The following is a 16,201-nucleotide window of genomic DNA, read 5'->3' on the forward strand; positions in this document are numbered from 1 at the left end:
CTGGCGATGAACGTGAACATTTACAAAATCTTGATCCCACCAAATGTGACCTTTACTACCAACATGGCGGATACATCATTTTCTCGCCAATAGCCTACGAAAAGGCAATTTGTTCACATTGACTGCAGGCCCCACTGAAAAATTGTCTACCCTTGTGATCGATACAACACAATGAAGGTGGTTTTTACCCCCATTTAATACGAGCTCGAGGGTATGGAAGGGTTTCAGCCAAGCTTGAATAATGTACGATCAATATTAAAGATGCAGGGGAAGACACCAAAAATCCATTAGTGGCAAAAAAAGTGTCTTTCCAATTCAAGGTGTAATCACACTTTATTTGTAAGATTTCTTTCTCAGAAGTTTTTCAGCGAGGCTATCACAGAAAAGACTGCTGACAACGATCTATGTTTACTAAGTACACCCAACTCCCCACCTTAAAACTACATGTAGAACCGATACTGGTCCATCAGAAAGTCCATCTACCATTATCCCCCGGCAGTGGGTTCTGATCAATAAGTCTTTCTCCTCGCTACATTAAGTTTCTGCAGACATGTCTTTCTCTATCATTCCTGCTCTTATCTATCAAGTAGAAGTAGACTTTCACAATGATGCAGTAAAACAAGAAACACAAGAAATTGGATTGATGTCAAGTGGAAACACATTACCTCAGCTTTTACAATTTTTTTCCTTAATATGTACCCTGACAACCAAGAAACAGCTTTCTTAATACCTCTAGCCTAGGTACATGTATTACCTTGTAGTGTAACAGGTCCCACATATTTCTTAATGTTCTATTCCATACTCAAATGCTCCTGAACCACAAAACGAAGACCTACGACTATTACTCCCTGTAGCGATGTGGAGTCGCATCATAAACCGCGTCTCTGGATAGCTCTCCGGGGACACGTAAATGGCCTGACTTTATGGCTGAAAATCATTCTTCACGAGCCGTGTTTTACAGGCCGTTACTCGTGCTCAGACGGGTGAGAAGTACAGTAAGCTACATGTATGAAGGACAGGTCAAAGACATCCTGTATCTGTAAAAGTGTCATGCATAGTTACACTATGTGAATCTATATGTTACTAAGCCTGCATGAGCCAGACTAGCTGCCCTTCAGGTTAACACATCAGCTTCACAGACATGCAGCCATGGCTATGCTGTATTCCAAGCAATAACTTGTCATTCCGAAGCCCTGCTGTGAAAATTCAAAGCTGTTTAACTTTTAGCACACTGAAGTAGCCATTTGGCAATACTGATTCTCTATTCATACTACAGGTTACAGGATGAGGCAGCAGGGAGAAAGTTGATTTCAGTACTGTTTAATCGTGGTCTTTAATCATTGATCAATTGATCAATCATTTAATCAATTAATCAATCACTTAATGCTAGTGAAAATTAAGTCAAATGAAGTAATAGTTGATCACTTCATGATTACTTCAGACTATTGGTTGTATGCACAGAAGCGTATGAAGAGCCCGCAAATAAATCAGGACTTCCGGACCAAAGGCGACACGGACGAACAAATTAACGGTCTGTCTGGCAGTGAAATTACAGGCAGAAAAGTCGATACCATGTAATAGACTCCGTTAGTAAGTCTGGGCTCAGTAATGACATAGGGGGAAGAACTTTACTGCCAGTGTAACCAACTTGGTAGCCACACGCACTGTACATATTTCTGAGTCTATACCCGTTGAGTATTACAGCTTTAACATCTGATACTCAATAGATAGCTTTGATTAACTTGTGTTGATTATGAATTTTATGATGAAATCAAAGTAATGAGATAGGATGCTTTCCTTTCATGAACAACAAAAACCTGATGAAAAGTCATTGCATTGACGTAATTTCCTTTTCTTAAGTTGAATAAATAAATGTGATAGAAAAAATATTACTAGTAACATTAAGATCAAACAGAAAAAGTTTTAACCTTTCTTGATATGACTGTTGCATAAAAAAACAGTTGTAAGTCAAAGGTACATGTACATTACTCCCACGTTATTGTCAGAAGTGTCGACTTATTAATGTCAGCTGTTGTAAATGTGAAAGAGATTGCACCTTTAGACATGTGTTACTGGCAATCAGACGTCAGGTTATGAGCCCCACATCCTATAAACATTCTTTATCCACTGCTATTACTGGTCAAGGGCCATTTCAAAGACTCCATTGGACATTGATTGGTTGAGAGCAGTTCTTGACTGTGAACTACATCAGGATTACATGAATGATCCCCACATCAGGTAAAAATGGCTAGGAAAGTCAATAATACAGACTATATAGATTAATATTGTATATAATTTCATCGTGTCCACACATTTTATAAACTTTTGGCATTTGCAATATTCAATGATCCCTCAAAATGTTAAGTTAATATTTCCAGTATGAGCCCTTTGTAAAAGAATGTGAAAAAAAGGTTGGAATCTTAAATCTAGTAGATCATATTCGTAACCTGTTGTTCATTTTATCATTATTAAGCCCCTCGACGCCTGTCAACATCCACTCACTGAGTTATGCAAAGAGTATCAAATGTGACATGATTCCTTCAAGTCACACAACATGGCTTTTAAAATCCAAACTTGAATCTGAAAGCATCTTTTTTACAGTTAATTCAACAAAAATTCTCCTGAACATATAGTGCAGGAGATGTCTAGACAAATCTGACAAGGGCTTTACTCATAAAGCGAAGGTCACTGGCTGTGGAGAACTCATCTGGAGAACAATATAGTTTCATATAACAGTGAGGAAAAATCAATAACATCCTGAAGTTATATTTTGTCCAGAACAGTGTAGAGATTGAATTGTATTTGAATAACTTTGGCAAAGCCTGCTAGCAATTCGTTTTTTTTGGTTGAGAAATGAGTACAAAACCTGACCTAAGATCAATTTTTCTTGTGGTTTCTACTTTTAATTTTCATCTCATCGATTTGCACATTGGAACAGTCTTGATACGGTCTTCTCTCTCTATATATATATAGCTAATACAAGTTGTCCTTCTGTCAACCAATACTACCTGGCATATATATATCTTAGGTTTAAGCCTTTTCTGGTACGTGGCCAGAAAATCAGCCTTCCTTTTCCCACAGAGTTAAAAACCTGTCAAAAGCCTTACTTCAATTTATAGGACATGTATCTTATTGACAGTTCGAGCTGTAGCACAAGACAACCAGCCTTTATCTTCTTAATACGGAATTAACAGCCCATAAACCTCACTGTAATCTGTACACCACGTATTTAACCAATAGTTAAAGCTGTAGCCAACCACAATACCGATAGGTCATCAACTGGACATGTTCCGCTAGGAGGTTCCATCGAAAGTCGATGCCAGATCATTTCTGGCCAAACGCCATTAGCCGCAGATATTGGAGATTGTGAAACACGTTACCGCTCCCAGAGGAATGGCTATCTGAGAGGTTATAGATTTCATCCTGCAGGTACAATGGTAAAACTATTGGGACTGCCAGTTTTATGGCAGCGAGCAATACATGAACAGTTTCAAGTCTGAATATACTCATTTTATGAGGGAGAGTTCTTACCAGATATTGGCTCCTTACTCAGTTTACTTAGTCCTGGCTATAGCATTTTGTACATGAAACTAATATCAGCAATGTTATTGTCTTTCCTGGTACAAACATGACTGCTGCATCACCCAGACTGCATTAGAAAGGGGCATTACTGGCTCATAAGGAAATATGTGGATAAAGATACGACTGAAATGTGTGTCAGATCTTATGATTACAAGATGATATCACTGGGCTATTGCACTGCAGGGCTCGAAATACCCACTTGCCCACTTGAAAATGCAACCACATTTTGCTTTGCGCAACTTAATTTTAAACCCAGGTTGCACACTGAGCAACCTGAAATTTTGCTGTTGGAACACTGCTTTTTCCCCACCTACATGCAAAAGCTTTTGTATTTATTTTTTGATAACATAAAACATATTACATAGTTACATATAACTGGAAGAAAAGATAATGGATAAGTAGCTGATTTGAAGAAAGTAACAATTTGAAAGTGGGGCAACCTGAAATGTTGATGGCGTAACCTGGCTTTTGACTCAGGTTGCCACTTGGACAACCTGGCTGAAAAAAGTATTTCGGGCCCTGCACTGTGATCATGAATGGTGAAATAGATAATGGCCTTAATTTGTTTTCTTCATGTACATCTAGAATGGAACCATAGATCTAAACTTATTTCCTAAATTTTTCCTTATATTTCCATAGTGACCTATCACTATATCAAAATTTAAAAAAAATTCATTCAAAAGTTTTAATTACTAACATCCTTTTTGCAAATCAAGTGCAGAAGCCCATCAACAACAGAAGACCATACAAACCCCTTACAGCTCTGCAGATGTAAGATAATGTAGATAAACTGTTTACCTGTGTTAACGTGTTGACGTCCCGTCTGTGTCTCCCCCCCACCCTGTACGCCTCCACCTCCTGGTAGTGCCTCAACTTCCCCAGCTGGCGGGCCCGGCCCTGCAGGCTCTGCCATTCTGTCAGGAACAGGACACCAACAACACACATTAGAACATTTACTACTGTAACAGTAACTAGATAGTCATTTTTTGTCTAAAAGGATCATGAAAATTATTTTTCCACTCCCTTTTCAATAGAAAATATGGATTTTCTTACCTTGTAAGCTATAAGTTAATAACATACAAAACATGTATTTATGAATCTGGATAGATATGAGCAATACTGGAATGAAATAATCTAATGGTTGCAAATCTTGCTTTAAAACACAAATGTCAGGCAAAGGGTATAATACATTCTGAGCCACTTGATACAAGTAGGTACATGTCTGAAGGCTGTTGCTCTTTTTGCTTTGCTGTCCTCCTGCAGACATTCTAAGCTACAGTGTACCAGTGTTGTGTCTTAAGGGAAAACACCACTGTGTGTATACTCTAGTGTGCTTTGGGCTAAGCATATAAGGTTTGCAAATACCAGTTCATATATTTTGAATAAGGTGATCAAGGATAGCAGATGAGGCTGTGATACCTTTTACAATTATGCAATCATAGAAAAAAGCAACCCCTAGACCCAAACCTGAATCTAGCCAAACCAGTACCTTTTTCATTTTTTTTCACAGAATAATACCCCTTGACCATTTATTCCAAACGTTTTTCTTTGCTGACAAAGCATTAAGTGCCACAGGCAGCACAGGTAGACAGAAGTGCAAATTCTAGTCATCCATCAACATCAGCAGTTTAAATAATAAGCTTAAGAGATGGCAGACAATAAGGTTTTATGACTATAGTATAATTTGCATAGTTACTAAAACGAAACAAAACAAAACAAAACTATAGACTTCAGGCAATGACAAAACATCATTATAACCTAATGACAAAAACCAGATCCAGAACTGGTCCACAATCATCTAATGACATTATATCACAGCAGGTGGAGTCTTTGTCTGGGAATATTGTATCCTCTCGGCATCATTTGTAACTGTCAGCTTTTTATAAATCATTAACGAGACAGACATCATTTATAACACTTGGGGCATTTCTCTACTTGTTGCAGTCAGATGTTGAATAGTGTACAATTTCTTACAGTCACTCTGGGGATTTGCATTATTTTGAGTCAAGCTGGGGAACAATGGCATGGCTAAGAGGGTGAAGGTCCTCCGCTCCACCAGGCTGACCTTCAGCATTCCTTTCCCATAACGTTAAGGGAGGTATTTAGCAGGGAGGGAGGGTAAAAAAAATCCCAGGGTAGGGTAAAAAAATGTTTCCTATGTCCATCCGATCCCCCCGCTTTTTTCCTTCGCCCTTCCCTCCATACAAACTAATCAAGATGTTTACACAGCCAGCAGAAACTGCCTTCATGTGGACATCAGTTCACGACATGACACGAGCTTGCCAATACAAAACAGCAATACAAAAACCAGCACCTGCCAGGAAAGGGTAGAAAAGGAAGAACAGATTTCGATTTTGTTCCCATTTAAGAGCATAAAGACAGGCAATTCTCGATTACATTGCATGTAAAAGATGTGAAATTTTGACATCTTTACCCTCTGAAATGCCATTTCCTACATTTGAGCAGCAAAATTTGCTGACAGACTAAGCTTTACTTAATGACATTTCTACTAGCGAAAAAAGTTTTTGAGGGTGATGCCCCCCTTCCCAACACATTTTCCCCATGCAGAGCACCAAACTCAGGTGCGGGATTGCGGCAGTCCGGGAAAATATTGTCATCTTGACCCTCTGAAACACCATTTCTGCACTTTGTTGGACAAATTTTGCTGGTACACCAAGTTTTTTTTTTCAAGGCACCAAGGCCTATTTATACAAATGAGTCAGCCTATTGTTATGGTGACAAATTGTTGTGGTAGAGACGGGTGGTGGAGGAAAGTCTCCCAGCTCTAGCCACTAAAACAGGCCAGGGGCTGGCACTCTGATGTTGGCAGTTTGGGGCTAAACACATCTAACGTGTAAGCGCAGTTTGTACCTATTGGTTATCTATACCTGAGTTTTCTCAATGAAGGTTAGACATCCAAATAAATAAGAAAGTAGGTCAAAAAGCAATTACTCCAGTAACTGCAAATCATATCCAGTTGCTTGAGTACTGGTAACTCCTTTTTGGCACACCTGTGTTTTGTTCTATATTAAGGTGACACAGTCTGTTGTGAAGGCCACTGTCTGTCATATATAGGGATGGCACAAGGCTAGACACAGTGATAAATGATGGTATTCTTATCCTGTGATATGAAGAGAGATGATTATAATGGTTAATGAGAAGGCCGACCATCACTAACATACGCAACCAACTTTAGTCACGAAACCAACAGACAGGCTGCAGCCATATACATAGTCAGTCACTTATTCCTGTCATGTGGTGTTCCATGTGCTGTATGTAGCAATGTCAAAACTACACGACTTCCCACTCTGTCTCTGACCTTAAAAGTCATCTCTTATTATATAATATCAAGTCTCGCTAAAAAATGGACAGCTACTTTTCAAAAATGCTTGGGACTATTTCCGACATTTTGACATTCAACAGTATTGATGAAAGTGATTATGAACAAAACACTGTAAGTTTGAGTCTCTGTTTTTTTATTGCTATGGTGATGAAGACAAACTTTGGACATGCCCTATGATGACAAATGACTGAGTCTGTGAGTGATCTATACAAAGACATGTGGATTGGCATGACATTATGAGAAGCTTTTTACCCCGTTTCCAGAAATGTAACTGACGTGTATAAGACAGGTACGATTAATCTTACTCTTAATAATGATTGTCCTGACTAATACCAGACATCTGGGATTCTTCCAGATCTTGTGTCTTTCTGAATATGATGCTCAAAATAATCACTGATTGACTGAATCATTAAAAACTAGACTTCAGCAGGGGTTTTAGTGCTAATGTGTTACTTTGTTTTTATCACTATGCCAATACATTTGATAAAAAGTACATGAAATGTTCTAGGCCTCATACAGGAATATGGTGCACAACTAAAAAACTTCAGTTCGGGTTACTGTAAATGCATTTAAGTTCGCGGGGATTTAATTTCGCAGTAGCGGTAAAATGGACTTTTCGCGGTGGTTTTAATTTTGCGGTAGCACCATGCACTGTAGTCTCTTACTGTTATGGAAAAATGTTCGCGGTGGTTTTAAATTCGCGGTGAAGCGGCGCCGCGAAAACCGTGAACATTAATCAACCGCGAACATTTCTGCATTTACAGTAATTAATATTATGCAAAATGTATGTACTGGTAGTATGAAGCCTTTTAGTTTTATCGACATCCATATTACAATTTCCAGTTGACATTTTTTTAAACATCAGTAGGTAGAGTCAATTTCAGAGGGACCCAGTGTTTCTTGCCTTGTGTTCTAACATTTTGGAACTCTTTGTAACAATCTGACTGTTTAGAACTATTCATAACATCTGTGTGATGTTCTATTAAAATATTTTCTGCTGTATTCATACAGGTCAGAAACATTTCTAATGTCAAATACATTATTTCTGTTAGTTTCTAAACTGTTCCAACATAGATTCATCATTTGTGATAACATGTCTGAACATTGAACATTATTTTGTATCTGGGGCAGTGGGCTGGGAAGAGAGCAATTCACACATCCCTGCCAAGTACAGGAAATTCTGTCTGTCTACCACCTTCTCACAAAAGAGCTAACAGTGTCTACTAAATAAAATATCAAAATACAAGACCCAAACAAAGGACCCAGCTTAGCACCTTTGTTTATGGAGGCAATAAAAGTTTTTATGGAGGAAAAAAAGGACACAAATGTTTGAAGACAGATCCCTTCTTTTCCTAAACCTAAAAAGAGATGGGCATCTGACTTTCAGAGAACCTACACACGTCAGGTTGCAGCTTAATTACCCATCTCTCTCACCTAACATTACTGACAGTCATTTTTTAAAGGGATCAAGCCCATAACACTAAGGAAGCCACACGGCGAAACATGTTTGTTGTGTGTCGGCTGGTCTTTTCTGAAGGCGTAAGTGTGAACAGTTGGCTTGAGGTTGTCCTTCTCCACATACTCTAATGATTTTTAAAAGGGTGTCGCCTCCCAAGTGATGATCACAATGATTCAAATTTTGGTAAACGGTGCTAAAAGGCTTCTTAGTATTTTTCAAAACTTGGCATATATACAATGTATTACTGATATAGCTTGTAACTTTTGTGTGTTTTATGTATTGAACCCACCCAGTCTTTATTGTCTGATTGCTCCAAGATTTAAGTTGAAATAACATACATCAAACAGCACTGTTACATTTAGTGAGTGGCAAAGAATATTTATCATTTTGATATATTTTGAGAAAAAGAATAATTGAGACTTTAAACATTATAAGAAGACAGGTATGAAATGTATGACTGCACAACAGCAACTTTCTTCCATGCCTGTGGCCCATTTCCCCAATATAACATGAACAGTGATGAATTACAACTCCTTACAGTCAGTGGTAAAGTGAGGTACATCATGAATCTATAATTCATATGATGTGCATTGTTGCATTGTCTGAAAAAGGAGTCAATGTTACATTTGTCTAGTAAAAAAGCTTTCTATTCCATAAACCTGAAAATATTTCTTTACATAACTAGTACAAGAATAATTTCCTTTTCAGTGTGAGCACTTAGAAAACTTAGAAATGAAGTTTTTACAGATAATAAAAGTTAACACCTTGGCATTGGTAAGCTAGAAATACTGTCTGAATACATATATGGTAGATAGTGAGCAAGTGCACAAAAAGTTAGAGTTTAAGTCCATGTATTTCTAATGTCAACATGTAGCTGACCCAACCTGCATCAGCCATCTAATGGGCATACACTGCTATACAATCAAACTTTTCTAAGAGGACCACCTGGGGCAACCTGCGGTCATCTTAGACAAGAGGTCTTTGTCATGTCTCCAAGTACGAGATACACCTGCAGCTGTACTGATTGAAGTAAAATGGAAATGCTAAAATTCCTAAAAAATCAAGCAAAAATTCATAAAAATCCATAGCTTTTTGAACTAAGCACTAGTGAGCAGCAGCATTTTTCCTACATTTTTCCTGTCAGCACTGTCTGTGTGAATACTTGTGAATGGGTGACATTCAAGACAATGGTCATTTTTGCTACTGGTTCAAGGAATTGCTACTTTTGACACAAGTTTCCAACGCCCCACTGACATTTTAAAACCCATTTTCATGCTTGGTCATCTTGTGGAAGTGGTAGTCAGACCAAGTTTAACCAAGTCACACTGATTTTGGTAAACTTACCTGAGGACTCACTACTTCACGATGCATACAACACTGTACTTACTGATAATCAAGACTGGATTAATCATGTAAAGGACATTCTCTGTTACCACGGCCTCGGGCATATATGGTCGAAACCCGAGGCTTATAAAACAGATTATATTGCTAACCAACTGCGCACGAGGCTACAAGATATATACATACAGGAGTGGTTTAGTTCTATTGAAAACAATTCAAAACTGTCTTTTCTTAGCAAATCAAAAGAATGTTATGAACAAGAAATGTACCTTTATAATATAGATAACTTTGAGATTCGCAAAGCAATAACTCAGTTAAGAATCAGTAGCCATAAGTTGAATGTTGAAACAGGCAGATACTACAATGTAGCCCATGACCAAAGGTTCTGTCCATTCTGCCCAATCATATTGAAGATGAATTTCATTTTATAATGGAATGTTCTAGATACATTAGTTTACGCAACGAATTATTCACGTTTCTCGAAGCAAGTACAACATATTTCAAAAGACTCGATGCTACAGACAGATTTGCACATTTATTTAAATGTCAGAACTCCCATAATGCAAAAATAGGCAAATATATCAAGGACTGCTTTGCTATTAGAAAGAATACTGAAGCTAATGATTAGCCTACTTCATTTTTATGATACTATATGAATGAATTATGCATATTAGCCCTTATTGTTATGTTAACTATGATGTTAAGCTTTATCCTATACCTCTATTTTGTACTTTATGTAATAGTTGTTGCCATACTTTGTACCATGTACAATTGTCGTGCAATAAAGTTCTATCTATTTCACTCCGTTGATCTTGAAAGTTTATGATGATTTAATTTTTACTTGTCACAGTAACCTCTTGTTATGAATTTTTGGACATTGCAAACATGCATTTCCAATAAACTGCACTACAGAATTCTTTAAGCCATAGACACTGCAAAAATCTCCTTCCCCTTCTACCACGATATAAGCCCTGCGAAAATAAATGAATTCACAGTATATCAAGCCCACAGGTGTGCAAGATAATCAGCAGTGTTAAGTCACTCATCATCCTAAGTAAGGCAAAGTATAATCTAAGATGTCTCACGAGTCATGGTCTAGACATGGACTGCATACCTGACAGGCATTTTGACTGAGACACAAATCACTAACCATGGGCTACTGTCATCATGATGGAAACCACAGGGAAGACACTCACAATAGACTACATTTTGAGAATCCTATCTTTTATGGCGCCAAGCCAATAAGATAAAGCCATCCACCAGGCCTAGTACACAGACAGTGTTAATTACTTTAACCCTTTAAAACAAGCAATCTATATTCTAACCACGTCTTCGAAGAACAAAATGTTTGAGAATGTTGGGCTCAGCACAAATAAACATGACCTTACAGCCTGACACAGGTGCCGCATAGTGACTCAGCAGCATCTTGAAAGAATTCTTAGCTTTCATTGGTTGAAAGGCTATCTCAAAACAGGGGCCCAGAATTTCTAGAACAGTTCTGTCGGACATCCAGACCAAAACATTCTGGGTCAGAGTCAAGGCGTCAGCGAGGCAGGGTACAATAGGGTACATTCTTCACAAAAGGATCTCAAGCAATGTGCACTTTTCAGGCTTCTTCAGGTGTGACTTTGCACAGACAAAAAAATACAAGATGACAAGAAAGTTGCCAAATTTAGTACATACAAGCATTGATGAAAGCTCCTTGATACAAGTATGTATAATAGATAATCATTAATCATTAAGAGTAAATTCTAAGGACAGTAATTGTTTAATGGTGCTATTGTTACAATTATTTGCCAGTGCAACGTTGCAAGAAAATCTATTGCACTTCCTATAGCTATATCTGCTGTTTCATAGCTGACTCCTTACCCTTCTTGCTATACAGTACTGTATTGAATACAAAATGGATAACAGAAATGTCAAGAGCTTGGTGTTTCTCCTTCAGTTCACCCGAGGAACACTAATATTGTGACAGCTGCCACACACTGATGGACATGTAAAATGTTTTGACATACAGAAATGTTGACAGTGGCTTTATTTCTTAAGATCTTTTACAGACAAAATGTTTGGAGTAAACACATGGAAACTGTCAAGGAATAGTTGACTACACATGACATGATACAATATCTGCAGACATGGGAACAGGTTTATTGTTTGTATGTTTAGCTTTAGCATTTTTGCTTACTATGTGCAAAGCTATAGGCAAGATAAACAAGATTGAACAATAACATTACATCACTGTTTTCTATAAACTTTTCACCAGGTAGATGTACCCATATGTATTCTTTACATGTCATCTCCAACATTCTACCTAAGAGATACTTGCATGTAGTGGAACATATAAAATGCACATCTGTGATGACAAACAATAAGCTTAGTTAGATATCTTAAAAAAGCACGTGTACAGTTCACCGCAACAATGTTGGCCCCAGGAAGTCAACAACCTTGGCATTCAATGCCTCTGCCTCCCTAACGCCTTGAAACTGACCCGGCACGTTTTGGTCAGGATGTCCGACAGAACTGTTCTAGAAATTCTAAGCCCCTGTTTTGTCAACAATTTCTTTTCTTCAAACAGACACAAAAACAAGATAACAAAAAAAAAAAAGCATAGTTTCTTCTTGCCTTTCTCAAAGAAGCTCTCACTCCGCTGTACATGTAACTGGTACGGCTTATCACTCACAGACAGGTGACTGTATACATGCCTGTATACATGCCCGTAGCCAGGATTTCGGTTGGTGGGGTTGCTTTTTAGTACATGGGGGACCATCAAGCGCCGCAGGCACGAGCTTCCTATAGGGGGTCCGGGGGCATGCTCCTCCGGAAAAAAATTGAAAACTTGACCCTCTGAAATGCTATTTCCTGCATTTTGACTGGCAAAATTTGCTGGAAGACTAAGCCAAGTTTAACAGCATTTCTATTAAAGATACAAAAGACTTTCAGCGTAAGTCTTTAAGGGCGACTCCCCCCAACATATTTTCCCCATATCTGACAGCGAAGATGCGAGGGGTCGCAATGGAGGTCCTGGAAATTTTGAAGCCTGGACCCTCCGAAACGATATTTCCTGCAATTTCTGGGCCAAATTTTGCAGATAGACTCGCTTAGATTGAATGAAATTTTTATCAGTGAAAAATGGCTTTGAAAAAAATCTTGGACTGTAAAAAGCGGACCTTTGAGCGTGAAAAAGTGGACCTTCTGGCATGTGTGTGGGGTTCTTCCGAAACCCCCAACCCCCCCTGGCTACGTGCATGCTATAATGGTTGCAGACAGGTGCCTGTATCCCTTCAAATCAAAGGTTGCAGACAGGTGCCTGTGTTACATTTAAGAGAGTTGCCTCCCTACTGTACCAAACAAAGGTGTAAGGCAAGTGACTGTGTCCCTAGGTTGCAAACAGGTAACTTTGTCCCTATAAAGGTTGCAAACAGGTGACTGTCCCTATAAAGCTTATAAAGGGAGCAGTGTCCCTACTAAGGTTAAGACATACAACAGTGTAAGACAGATGACTGTAAGGGTAAATGCAGAAAGGTGACTGTGTCCATACAAATTAAAGGTTGCAGACAAGTGCCTGTGTCACCAGAAAGGTTAAGACAGGTGACTACGTTCCTACAAAGGTGGTTGATATGTACAGGTGGATGTGTTCTGACAAAGGTTGTACATGTACATGTATGCAGACAGGTTACTGTTTACCCTACACAAAGGATGTAAACACTCAATATAAAATTTGTGCTCTATCTCTTGTATTCTCATCTCTTGTATATTCTTGGAATGAGAAAAAAAAGGAATGTGTCTTGAGGAAGTTTTAGCTTACAGAAAGCTATAAATAGTAACCCATGAGAATACAAAACAAATACAGAAACTGTGTTGAAAACAGAAACACAACAGGTTCACTGTTCATGTGTTCAGACCCTTGCAGTACCTAGTGGCACATAGGGCAGCATGTTTCCTGGCTGTTTCAGTAGCAGGGTATATTTTTACAGAGAGGGTTTGCTACTACTACTACTAGTACTAGTCCGTCTTCAGCATACACAAGGCACCTTGTACATGGCCGCCTGTTCTACGCAGATCTAGACAGGTACGTACAAGCCAGATGAGCAGCAGACTGACACTCTCCAGACACTGTGGCTTACTCTTATCTACTACATATAGATCTATATCGTGTACTCTGAATGTCAAATAAACATAACAGTATTAAAACCTGTAGTTATCACCATACCCTAAAGGTGGCTTAACCACACTGTTTATACAGCACAGAAAGGATTTTGCACCCATTCATTATCAGAGAGGAACTTACCTTTGTAAGTCCCCAGGTTTTTCAAGTTGGCTTTGCAACAGCCTGGGGCTAGCATATACTGTGATGTAGATCACTGTCTCTAGCAGATGTTGGGGCCCAGTGCACTAACATGAGTAAATCCCTTACCTTGCAGAACTGGATCAATAGGGATTTAAAGGAAAAGAAAGGACAAAGGATTCCCAGAGGGTGATAGGACATAGGACAATTGAAAAAAAGAGGCAGGAAGAAAAGATGATGGGAAGTAAGCAAAATGAACAGATGAAAGGTGGAAGGAAAGAATTGATTAAAAAAAAGAGGAAGAAAGGTGGATGACTATCTGAAATTGTTTTCATTTCTGGGGAGTCAACGACCTCTGAAAAGCATCCAAGGAATAACCCTGAACCATGTAATTACATTTTGGTAGGTCCCAGCTAGACATGTACAAAAATGTACATGTGTATATACGTTTACACCTCTGTCCAACAGCTGTCAGTGTGTATGTGGTCTTAACATTCTTCTCATTCTGACAAACTTCATTAACCTTGCCACCTGTCAGCTTGACGAGTTAAGTTGTAACTTGTTATTTACTAGTAACCAGGAATTGTGATATAATGTTAGTCATTATACCTTGCGTTTGTAGCCGTATCTGTAAGCAGCAACACCTATAGCTGCAGTACAGTGTGAAACCAGTCAGAATTGCCCTGTGAAGGTGACAGACTGTCACCGAAACGTCGGTGAAAATGAAGTAGTGATTGAGTTAAAACTAATAAAAGAGTCTCTGTATTCAGTGACATATCAACCTGATAAAACTAATAATATTCTTGGAAGCTTCTTTTAATGACTTCTCCTCTTCTGTACTACTCAGTCACAGGTTAAACGATTACCAAATTGATTACCAAATTTGGCACAGTTCCATACCTTCACCTGCATGTTTAAACATATGACATCTGGCTTTCCTGTTCAAAGAGACCCTACCTTTCATTAAGTCTATTGTGACTTCTTCACACTTCTCCACACCTCGCATACCCTACATCTCCAATCTCACCAGGTATGTAGCCGAGAGGAACAATCAACACTGTTCTTGGAAGTGCCTCTGGTATGTAAACAAAGATGAATAGGCAGAGGGACATGAATTACAGCAAGAACTTGACCTTTTGAAATCCATCACTGTATTTCAAGCATAATTACAAGGCTAGAGTGATGCAACTTGGACCTATATGCTACCGCCGCATGGCGCCCTGGATACACCTGATCCCTCAATCTCGGAAAATAAGCCACTAGACGATCTGGTCAGTTTTTGGATGGGAGTCCCCCAACCAAGGATAACCAGATTGCTGTAGCCTCAAGAAGCTTTCCACGAAATCGTCTTACAAGAGGGACGTAAAACATGGGTCCCGTGCTCAAGGAAGCACCTCGACCACGTTAATCAGCCTCATTACTCAACACATTGGGTACCTACTGGCTGGCAAAATACACCAGATATTATCATTTATATCATACCTGTGACGCGAAAACGTTCGATACGGGTGTTCCGGACCGGACGACTTTCCGTACGGCCCGGGCTTATCACACGGGCTCCATTCGAATAAATCGAACTGTTTCGAGTGGGCCGAGTACGGCACCATCGAAAGTTCGAATACCTGATTCGGACGTTGGAACATTACTGTTGCAACGCTTTTTTTTCGAGGGCAACAAATTTGTTCAACTTCTGGTGCATTTCGCATCAAAACAGTGGTTTTCTCAGGTGGATATGACTTCGGCCGCCGTGCGATCCGACCCGCGGTCGGGCTGGTACCTCGGGTGATACGGAATACACCGTGTTCCAGGGCTCTAGCCAGCGTCCGTTTTTTCGTCAATTGACGGAAATTTGCTGCGTCTGACGGAAAAATTTTCAAACCAATCCGTCAACCTTGACAGACAAAAATCTTTGGTGGAAGCTACAGGACGCTGTGGGGATGCCGTCCATGGCCGTAAAAGCCACACACTGTTTGTTTTACTATTGTTATGATTGTTGACAATGTGTGTCGGTGCCCTTTCGCATACGATAATCTCATTAAAACCTGTTTTTCAAGGTCTCAGTTCAGTCCTTCTAATCAATTTTTGCGGTTTTCGCGACGATTGAAATTGGCTGACGGAAAAAAATTTCGAGCTGGCTAAAGCCCTGCCGTGTTGTATTCTATATATATCTTTTGTACATCTGGACACATGA

At 39.1% G+C, this 16,201-nt stretch overlaps 1 protein-coding gene across 4 annotated transcripts in view; it reads right to left on the reverse strand.

The window, feature by feature from the left end:
• LOC118412901 (disintegrin and metalloproteinase domain-containing protein 12-like) overlaps positions 1-16,201 on the reverse strand; it is a 48,328-nt gene that overhangs the window by 23,647 nt on the left and 8,480 nt on the right. For all 4 annotated transcript variants that reach the window (XM_035815959.1, XM_035815958.1, XM_035815960.1 and 1 more), the window contains exon 2: positions 4,381-4,496. In XM_035815959.1, coding sequence (XP_035671852.1) covers positions 4,381-4,496 — 116 coding nt within the window. The remainder of the gene's footprint in view (positions 1-4,380; positions 4,497-16,201) is intronic.

The sequence above is a fragment of the Branchiostoma floridae genome, chromosome 4 (genome assembly GCF_000003815.2).
Source record: "Branchiostoma floridae strain S238N-H82 chromosome 4, Bfl_VNyyK, whole genome shotgun sequence".
In the NCBI taxonomy this organism is placed as follows: Eukaryota; Metazoa; Chordata; class Leptocardii; order Amphioxiformes; family Branchiostomatidae; genus Branchiostoma; species Branchiostoma floridae.